At 46.6% G+C, this 11,194-nt stretch overlaps 1 protein-coding gene across 1 annotated transcript; it reads right to left on the minus strand.

Moving 5' to 3' along the window:
- Positions 1–66: 66 nt before the first annotated feature.
- Positions 67–10,867, minus strand: tmem255b (transmembrane protein 255B). The gene is made up of 9 exons (XM_076982614.1): positions 10,468–10,867; positions 9,460–9,602; positions 9,296–9,358; positions 3,949–4,038; positions 2,229–2,309; positions 1,833–1,918; positions 1,549–1,708; positions 1,271–1,429; positions 67–1,171 (listed from the first exon to the last, which is right to left on the minus strand). The coding sequence occupies exons 1-9, from the start codon at positions 10,514–10,516 to the stop codon at positions 932–934; spliced, it is 1,071 nt and encodes a 356-aa protein (XP_076838729.1). The 5' UTR covers positions 10,517–10,867; the 3' UTR covers positions 67–931.
- Between the last annotated feature and the right edge of the window lie 327 nt (positions 10,868–11,194).

The following is an 11,194-nucleotide window of genomic DNA, read 5'->3' on the forward strand; positions in this document are numbered from 1 at the left end:
AAGAGAGTGCGCTGTAACATATTGTATATGTAAATATGACTGTACAATGCTTTTTTTAGACAAAAGCAAACGATCAAGACATCCAACTACCTTAACTTCTAGGATCAAACAGCCTTTAGTCATCAAAGGCGTGGTAGGTGCTCAAAGTCAGTGTCGATCATTTTAGGATTTTGAGTTCTGTCCCTCATTTGTTTAAAGTTTTGTTTATTTGTTGTTTTTAATCTTCTGTATTATATATGAAATATTTTGTTTTGTTATCGCTGTCCTGTGGGCCCTGGGAGAGATTTTTAGTCTTCGGTGCCTAACTGGAGACTGAGTGCTATTTGGGGAAAAAATCTAAATAAAGGAGGTTGTAATAATACTTTCTGAGCTGTGTGTAATAATACTTTACGTGTTGTATCCTAAACCACCACTTGCAGTTTCTGCTCTGGACAAACTTTGGAGGAGGAAGAGAATTCTAGGGTGGGATCATTCTGTATTTTGACATGGTAATGCTAGATAGAAGTCTCTCCCCCTGCAGACTCATATTAATGCTCTAGACGGGACGTTACCTGGGGAGATGAGCTACAGAAGGAACTGCTGGTCTTTATTCTGGTCCTTGCTAGTATGTTTGACATGAAACAACATCCCGTAAGTATGTAAAATGGAGAGTGTTTGGAATGACCAACAATAAAATGAGTGCTGGTAAAGTTTCAGATCAGTCTCTGAAGTCAGATAAGAAAGGACCGATAGACCTGCTTGTATTACTACATTTGTCAGAGGTCTGATATATTCGTTCATACACTCAGAAAACTATTCTAGCCTAGACCCTACTGTGAACTACGGATCCTCTGACAAAGAACTACAGATCCCTTTCTAACATCCTGGCAGGATGGCGGAAGGGGGAAGGTTTGCGCTGTCCTTTTCTCCAGGAAGACGGAGCGTGAGACGGTCAGCAGGCGTAGGGCGGCGGCTTCTCGAAGGGCCCCAAGGCCTGACCATAGAGGGCGGGGGCGTTGGGGGTGAGCATGTAGCCAGCCGGCTCCTGGCCCACGGGCTGGGGCGGGAGGGCGGGGTTGGCGGGGTGCTGGGCGGGTAGGTGCCCCTCCTCCGGAAGCAGCTGCAGCGCCGACGAAGCGGTCACGTCCGGGCCGGGTTGAGGGGGGGCGGGGCCTCCGTAGTTGCCGAGATGCTGGAGGCAGGGAGAGAAAAACGCGGTCAGAAGTGGTGGTCCTGTTCGCAACAGGCAGGTTGGGGGGGTGTTTGAGGGGAGCTCTGTGGCCGTCTTTACCTGCAAGGGCATGGGGAAGTTGGGGTAGGCGGGTAGGGCTTGGCCCGGGGCAGAGGGGCAGAAACCCGCATAGGTGATCATGTGCTGGGTGGGGTTGTAGAGGATGTGTGGAGGAGGGGCCGGACTGGGAGACATCTGTGACTGATTGGCTGGAGTCTGCTGTAGGTGAAGAGATGGTAAGGTGGTCAGCAGTGAGCGTGCTGAAACCGTGAATGTAAAAGAGAAGCGGACTGAATAAAGGTGTGAGGCGATATCCGTAGTGAGGTACGAGGTCTCACTAGGTCTTTGAACGCTCCGAGGATGGCCGTGGTGACGATGCCCAGAAAGACCCCCAGCACGTTGAGCACCACGTTGGACCAAAGCAGACGGTACAGGTGAACCACGTCCCAGCAGCTGCTCACGCCCGTGAACTCATAGAAGTGGGGGCGGGGCTCTGAGCTGAAGACACACCCACACCCGCTTTGATTAACCTTTTAATGACCTGTGTTAATTCGACAGAGAGTAAGCCATTTCTAGCGCGAGAGCCATTGCTTGTGTAGAGGTTGGATGAGAGGGAGCTCACCTCGCACACGTGTACAAATCGCAGCAGTAGCAGGTGTTGCTCCTCACCTTGAGCTTGCAGTCTTGGTTAAAGGACGGACACGCAACCTGGAGGAATGGCACCCAAGGGCCAGGGAGACACAGACAGGTGATGAGATTATAATTGAACAATGGCATCTTTTCACCAGCAGAGGGCACTCTAACCCAAGTGGATAGTCATATTGTGCACAATCAGTGGCAAAGCCGGAAGAGCCCGTGTACCAGTGCGGGTTTAGTGAGACACATTAGAGCCGTGTTCCTCACCAGTCACCCACACGTGTTGCTGGTTAAGCTGGGGTCCGGGCTAAAATGTGGACTGTCCAGTGAATCCTAAGGACCGGGTTGAGAAACAATTGCATGATGTCCTGTGGGTACGTACCTCGGTGTAGTAGTTGTCATACACGTATCCTGTGCCACTGACGTAGAACTCACACCTGCTCTCCATTATCGGCCTCCGGTCCTGCAGAGGGAGTCAGAGAGCAGTTGGGGGGGGGGGGGGGGGTTCAGTATGTGCAGTTCAGTATGTGCTGAATACGAGGCCGGACCTCGGACCGTTTACGTAAACACAGGAGAACCCAAGCCTGAGGTTATTGTATGTTTGTATGTGTTTGTGTGTGCATGTAAAATATTTATAGCAGGTGTATACACACACACACACATTCACACAGGCTTAACAACAGTTTATTGCATTTATTGCTCTGACAGCTTAAGCGTTTTGGGGAGAAATTCTGTTCAGGACCCAGTACTGCAGATATTACTTCCCTCATAGAGGATATGATGTCATATTCAATCTACTCTGATCCAAATAAAAAGTGAAAATAGCCATTATTCATGCCAGGACTACCACTGTAAAGCCATTTTATTGATGTGTATAAATCCAGTCAAACAGAAATGAATGAAGAAATACAAGTGGCTGATAAAACCTACTGCCTCAAGCTCTAGGTATAGTAGTTCAGCCCTGATCTCAGACACCAAATTCAGAATAACAGGTGCCCTGGTTTAGGGCATGACACAGCAGGTAGAAAGGCTAAGATTACACAGCGTTTTAGACTAAAACTAGTGTTAGACTAGTGTTAGACAGTTTCAGCACTAAACCTCCAAAGAGAAAACGACAATGTGCAGTTTCTCCAAGACTGAGAAACACTTTACAGACACGTATTCCTTACGAAGCTCATTGGTGTGTGAATTCCACTGATGAAAAGCTATCCCGACACCACTATCCATCTCTGGCCATGGTTGTCCGCTGCTGTCAGTACTGGTGTTAATGGGTCATAAGAGGATTCTGAGGTAAAAGTGCGTAAATGACGGCTTACAGCTCTGAACGACCAAATGGAGGGAGACTGGCATTAGCCGGTGAGGTCAGCACCATCACTCCCTCGGTGTGAAACTGTAAACCCGAAACTCTAGCTCCTGTTGTAAAAGTGTAGTGAATAAAGGGAGGAAGTCCAGAGCCTCCTCTGACCACACACTGGGGGATTCCAGCCCAACCATGTGGTGGTCCTGGACACACAGACCAGGACACCAGTCTTGGATTGTTATATTTTTCATATATTTCTAATATAACATTCATGCATTTCATATAGTGCAAATAAACTCTATGAGAGCACACTAAAGGGATGATACGCTACAGCAGAGCTCATAAAGGGACATCTCAGCTCAAAGCTTTAGTCAGAGAGGGTTTATGTACTGGGTTCACTTTTTACCGTACACACAACTGGACCGTGCTAGTTATAGAATTCCACAATAATGAACAAGACTCCTAAGAGTGTGTGTGGGTCCTCAGTTATTTTCTCATCATTCAAGAAATCGTATAGGTGCGTTATTTCAGCAGTCAGTCAGGAGGAGGTGAAAGGGTGCGCCACACTGGACACTGGCGTCCATGCCGGATCTCTGGACGGGCAGCGGTTACAGCGAGACTGAGAGACTGGGGTGATCGGTCTACGGTGGTCCGGCACCGAAGTGACCCACCAGCACCGTGGTGACACAGGGAGTAGAGTGTTTGTGTGTAGGAGAGAAGAGAGGGTGAAAAAAGTGTGTGTGTGTGTGTGTGTGTGTGTGTGTGTGTGTGTGTAAGCAGGAAATTCCAACGCGCTACTCACAATGTACTCCGCAGCGATGATGGCGTCCACGATGGCGCACAAGAAACACGCGATTACTCCCAGGCTGATGAAGATGATGGAGGCCACCAGCTGAAAGAGAATGTGAGAATGAGGAAGACGTACAAGGAGAGCACCTGGTCTGGCCCGTCAATATAAAAGTCCAGCTAATTGTAATTATGCAAAAGGACAAGATGTCAAATTTCCTGTGACAGATCAGGAGAGACTCACACATGGTCCAGTGAGTGAGCTTCATGAAAGGAACCACAGAAAGCTCACACTCATCTCACAGGTCATCAGGAAGCTAAGCAGCTATGCTCATTTCTCATGGCCAGACTCCAGAAAATCACAATGGTGCCGGTGATTATATGAGCTTTACGCTATATGAGCATCGCTATCCACCAAAGATTATAAACAGTGCTCAATTAACCATCAGTTTCTGCCCAGATGTTCACTTATGCAAGACATTATCTCGGTCCGGCCTGTCAAGACCTGCACTTTTACCTAATACAAGCCATTATGCCTCATAACAACTCCATTATATCTTACCTAATACAAACGATTATATCTCGTAACATCTCTCTGATCTCTTACCTAATACAAAGCTGTTATGCTTCGTAACAACTGTCTTACCTCTTACCTAATATGAGGTATTATGCCTCGTAATAAGTCCCTCAGTTCTATTCATAACACGCTCGGTCATGGGTTTGGTCATGGGTTTGGTCATGGGTTTGGTCATGGGTTTGGTCATGGGTTTGGTCATGGGTTTGGTCAGTGTCCTTCCTCAGTCCCTCTCTTTTGCTGGGTGATAACTAGAATGTCTGGATGTGCACCCAAGTAATAAAGTAAATGTACAACCTTTCGAAAAGCACGCCTGCCAACCCAGAGCTTTATGGGTAATTTACTGTTCTGTAGACCAAAGGCAGCCTGAAGGTCAACACTCCCGCCAGGAAAGGGCAGTCTCATTCCCCCCAGTGCGGGTCCTGCCGGTTCCGCTCCCAGAGCCCAGGTTGTGCACGTGTGCCTCTCCAGTCACCACGGTTAACATCACACTCCTCCGCTCGTTCAAACACTCCCTCACGCAGTCCCAGGGCCCATCCAGCCAAGAGACACACAACCATCCCGGAACATGCGCCAACGTCTCCGCTGAACATAAATTCCACCGCTCCCGAAACACTCTGGCCGGTTCGGGAATTTTTAATCAAGGGTGGTTTGCCGCGCGAGATCGTTAGTGGACGCCGGGCAGCCGTGCGGTGAGTGCAACTCATCTGGAGTGCCAAATGAAAGACATTACGCACATGCCAGGAGACATGGGCGGAGCTAAAGGCCCAGATGTTGCCACTCTGTGCTCCTGGGCCATCTGGTGACCTCAGAGACGCGCACTGTAATGGCGCCATGAAACTACGAACTGATCGTTCCATCATACAGTGTGTGTGTGTTAGACAGACAGACAGAGAGAGAGAGAGAGAGAGAGAGAGAGAGAAAGAGAGAGAGAGAGAGCGAGAGAGAGCGAGAGCGAGCATGTACTGAATGAAGTAGAGGGCTCATTTTTTTAATCTCAGCTTCTTCTATGAAACCTGATCAGGCTGTTTTATTATGACAAGAACAGTGTGCCCAGAAAATCATAATAGGACATTATATGTCTTAACTTCAGATGAGTAGATTGCAATACGACTAAGCACTGCAACCTAAGCGATAGACCACATGTTTATTAGAGCTGACACACTTGGGTGGACAACAGTGCTACAGTGCAGATCGTCAGTTTCTCACCACAGAACCGTTGGCTGTATATTTGTGTGTGACTGTTCACTCCCAGGACAAGGTAGTTTTGGTAACAGACTAGGGCCCCTAACAGTTAAGCATATCATTAAACCCTAATAATATCGCAGGTGATAATAAAAATAAAAAAAAACTCGTAGTGCTTTAACCTGCTTCCCACGGACCTGATGGTTTTTCTGTCCACATATATTTAATCGCTTCAGCGGAAAAAGTAATTTAACGTCTGAATTACTTTAATACACGGCTTACGTGGCCATTAAATACGGCAACCAAAGCAAGCGTGTTTGGACTGATTCACTGGCCTGACTGGGTGTGAGCAGTATCCACTGATGAGATCCACTGCAGAGATAAGCTGGAGGGTCCAGCTGAAAAACAAACTGTTGAAGACTATTCCCTGTGTCCTGAGGACCAGCCCAGTCTGGGACAGCAGCAGACTGAGAATATCTATCGCCAAAGTAAACCTGCAGGACATCGCTAACACTCATCTCAAGCAGCGTGTCAGAAGCCGGACCCGACCCTCTCGGCTGACCACCGCAGACCGTAATGAGCCCTGCTGAAGCCCACCGGGGGGGGGGGGGGGGGGGGGGGGGGCTGCGCGTCTGGGCCAACCATGTTATTGGACAGATTTACACAGGGGCCGTTTTGGCGTGAGCACCCCCCCCCCCCCCCCCCCCAAATGGCCAGATCTAACACCCAGCAGCTGTGCCATAAAAAAAGCCCACCCACACCGCTGTCCTATCCGCCCAGCCAATCCGCTCTGTCCTATCCGGCCAGCCAATCAGAGCGCTCCGTCCTATGTGCGGACCCTAGAGCGGGCTGTACAGTAAGAGGGAGGAAACGTTGCATAACCATGTCCAGTAGTTCAAGGGCAAATGGAAGAGTGGTCAAGTGATCGATGATCAAGGTGGTGGTAAGCACAGTGAGACCTGAAGGCGGGGGAGGAGACTTAGGATGCCTAAAGAGGGAGCACCACGGCCACGGAGTGACCAAGGGGACAGGGACGTGCTGGCATGAAATGCCGCAGAGGACACACAAAAGAAAGCAGCGCTTATGGGAATTGATGCCTACACAGATACAAGGTCAGAGTGCAACTGGAGTCCACAGTGACAGCAACAGTGGACACTAGCTGACTCCCAGTCTTTCTACATGTAAACCATATAACCATTACCCAATGTTAGATATTGTGGTGTGTGTGTAAAGAACTTTCAAAGAACATCAATCGCTTAAGATCAAACTTTTTAGCATCATCAGAGATCGATCAAAAGAAGGCAAATTGGCCCATTGAAGCAGTAGTTTAACGTGGTATTTCCTGCACTGTATTGGTCTGAACAGTATACATGTTCAGCTGTATTTTGCCATTCAGCGTGACCAAATGCACTCATCCTGAATCCTCTCAGTCTTACACACCAATGGGCTCCTCTTTCACCTGCCGCCACCTCTCCCCAGGGGTCGGAGGACGTTAGTATCAACTTCCTGTATCTAAGGGGTCACTTCCTTCTGTGCAGAGGTCTTATGGGTCTCTGATATCTGGCTTCACTAACGTCCACCACACGTGTCACACGACACTGGTCACCAGGCAGGATTTTAATAGCGGCCGCTGCATGTTAGTGTGCGAGTCCGACCGCTGTGAGGACAGGCTGATTGTGCTCGCGTGTTGGGCACGTTTGTGTGGGGCACGTTTGTGTGAGGCACGTTTGTATGGGGGACAGCATGTGGGGGGGCTGGCGGCTGCACAAGCGTGAGGTCACATAAGAAAGTAAAAAGAGCGGACAGTATCAGGTCACGTGAGAATGTTCTTGGGCAGCCGTTGGGGTTTGGTTACGTTCGCTGCACCTGCGTGGCCATGCGTGTGCATGGGTCGGCAACCCGGCATTAAATTTTAAAGGGAGCTCTGGGCTCAGAGCCGATGAGGTGGGCAAAGAGACCAGGCCTTAAATAACACACGGAAGTCTCTAGAACCTGCCGTTGTTACCCTCTCCGCAAGCACCTCCTCTGATGTCATCACAACACCAACAACCCCGCTGTGGCAGGGCCACATCTGGGACTGTAGGCATCAGGGATTTTCTATAAAGAATTCTTCATAAATAAAAGTCTTTAAGTAAATGAGACGGCTGCAGTGTGCGCATGCGAGCTCTAGCCGACGTGTAGCCCTGCAAGATCACACCAGGATGTGTTGGTGCGACAGAGCAACTGTGCATGTGTGTGTGTGTGTGTGTGTGTGTGAGGGCCCATGTGCACAACCTCCCAGGCTACGGGTTGTGTTAGTTGAGAAAGGAGGACGACATGGTGATACTGCAATTCGGGTTACACTGAAGCCAGGCATCATTAATTAATAAATGACAACTCCAATTATACGGTGACTTCAAGAGGATGCTGTTGTTCCTACCTGAAGTATGAGAATATTCGGCCTGAGTGGCTTTTCAGCCTGTGGTTTGCTTTGTTTTTGACATGATATTCCCAGATTTGGTTTTGCACATTTTGTGGGAAACCTGTGGTGGCCCATTACATTCTGACTCCCTCTTCTTAATATAGAGTGCGTTTTGCTTTGTGTATACACACACATTCATGCCTGAAAAGCCAGAGTACTTTCAACTGAACATTCATGACAGGATGTGTCTAGAAGTGCATTAATCTTCCATTAGAATCTTCTGTTCACCCATGTTTGCTGGAAAAGCCAGTTGAGAGTCACCTCACTCAGAGGGGAGGCCACCACTGCAACCTGAGCATCAGTGTTTTCCAGGAAACTCAGCCAGGCACCAATACTAATGCAATTTCTTTCCTGTTCTTCCTAAGCCCTTAGCCAATCACAGTGAACGTTACTAGCCATTCACATCACACACCTGAGAAAGTGAGGCCCATTTAGCTGCTAATTTTATTTGTCCTGTACTTCGAGGTACAAAAATGCCATCTGTTTGCAACAGGATCCTGTGTTGTCCTTCTGTGTGTAGCACAATCATTACAACCATCCTTCTTCAAAATAAGCACAAGTGGAAAATCAAATTGTGATTGGTCTGTGTGACTTTGCCAAAGACTACTGGGTGTATGACGAGACTAAATATAATTAAAGAGGAAAACACTAAGAAATAAGTTTGCATAGCCTGTCGCCTTTCTTTTAGCTGCGGGAATATAAAAGCGTTTTTGTCCCTGTCCTTTCTGTCTTGTTTTTGTCCTCTGTAATACTTTGTAAGTGAAATAAGAAAACGAACTTGAATACTAATCCAAGACAAACAATTTGATTCCTAAATTATTCCTAACTTATTTCAAATCAACAATGCACAATGGATCAATTACTGCACATCAATTGTGTAGTTAAATAAGTGTACCATAAAGTATTTAATAGATATTTAAAATGCTATTATCATATAATGGAACATATGAAAATTAATAATAGGCTACTTAATTTCTGTTTCTCTCATAATGACTCTTCCCCCCCATTATCTAAAGTCTAAAATCATAAGATTAAACTATCTATAAATTCAAAATACTTTTCAGAATATAATGTAACTCCACAGAAGACAAGGCTGAGCACCTTGGTGTGGAGCTGTGGTGTGGAGAGGGAGGTGCTACTCACCATGGGTTTACGGTTCTCCACCACGTTTAGGCCAACGATGCCCAGGAACGCGCCGAAGCTCAGCTGTGAAACAACGGAACACAGTTCACTCACAAACACCGTATTCGTTTTTGTTTTATAACTTATTTATCTGGTTTTCCCCTTCATGTCCATACGTTACTCACTATGATACCAGAGTAGTATCCGGATACGGGCACGTTGGTAGTGCGGGTGGCGGACAGGAGGCCGATCACCAACACGACGGAGGACAGGACGAGCACGGACACGGTGGACCACAGCGCTGTGCGCCGCCGCTTGGCGTGCTGCTCTGTGGACACACACACACACACACACACAGAGCAGGGATGCCGTGATGCCTGGCTGATGCAGCTTTTTCATCGGAGGTCTTGTTCACATAACATGGGTCAGTGCACATAAGACAACTTTAAAAAACACTTTGCGGCATCTACAACTAAAAAACACTTTGTTGCATCTAGTAAAAAGGCTGTAAAACCAGTTCATAGACCAACGGATCAAATCAGTGAGGAGACAGATTAATCAATCAGATTAATATCAGGTTCAAATGTATTCAGCCACGGGGAATAAGACAATGAGACCAATACACTAGAAACATTTGGAGAAACATTCCTGAATAACTAGATTACGCATATCTCCCTGTATATGTATGAAGATATGGAAACTGCAATGCATTAACACAGCACATCCGGCAAAGAACACATCATATTATATAAGTGGGGAAAGTATTCTGCTGAAAATGTTCATACACACTGCACAGAACATCAAACAGAAATAAATTATCTTTGAAGAAACTAGGAAACAATAACTAGAGTAGGCAAGTTCAGTTCAAAACACATCAATATCAACAGAACTTAATGCTGTTGCACTACTACATAGTCTGAGGGGATTGTAAGTCCGATTATAAAGACCGATCTGATAATGTACTGGACCGCCAATACACTGCAGTCCAGTTAAACAGAGCCCAATATGACCCACCATTCAAGGACACATAACCGTTTAATAACCGTCAAGACTATAGACTGAATAACTTAAAGAACAAATTCAGGAGAGAAAACTTAATCAAAATCGTTAGTGCTGGTTTTTATCACTTAAAATAATAAACAGTATCAAAATGATCAATAATTAAGTGACCACAATACTTCTACGCTACTTACCTACAAGGTCCACGACATCTGCGGCTGGCTGTACTGCCTGCGGCTGCATTTCTAGTCAGTCGTTTTAATGTCCGAATGGGGCAAAAAGCGAGACGAAACGTGTGCTGAAAACGTGTGAGGTGGAGAGATGGTTTTAGAAAGCTGGTCGGACGTCGACACGGAGGCGCAAACGGATACGCCGCTTCTCAGTTTCCACTGAAGCTACAGGGACTATCGTTTGACGCGGACGCGACCTGTTCCCAAAGGGACGGGGGGACATGGGGACTAAAACCATTTTTACGGTTGTCCCGAAACGATGTCTGACTAGTCTCACGGTTACTTTTAGCACGCTCCAAGCACTTCTGTATCAATGGTTAATATTTAGTGTTACTATCCTCTACCGTTACGATCCTTATTCTGATCTAGGATCGCCTCAGGAAAACCGGATCATAGTGCATATTACTTATGTACGTACTTGCATTTAACAAAAAAATTTAGATAAAATAACAGATTTCACTTTGATTCAGACATTAAATTCTTGCGTTACATAGACGTTTAAGTCCCTTGAGCACTGAGGCATGCCAAGTTTTTAGACCAAAGCTACTGAAAGTGCCAATTGTAATGTTTATATTTATACTGTAACTTAAGATATAAACATAGGCAAGAATTGTAATTGCTCACTGAGACTTGTGGTTTTATGATAAAAGTTGCTCAAATTAATCTTAATTATTAAGATTATTTAAACATT

The sequence above is a fragment of the Brachyhypopomus gauderio genome, chromosome 20 (assembly GCF_052324685.1).
Source record: "Brachyhypopomus gauderio isolate BG-103 chromosome 20, BGAUD_0.2, whole genome shotgun sequence".
NCBI classification, from domain to species: Eukaryota; Metazoa; Chordata; class Actinopteri; order Gymnotiformes; family Hypopomidae; genus Brachyhypopomus; species Brachyhypopomus gauderio.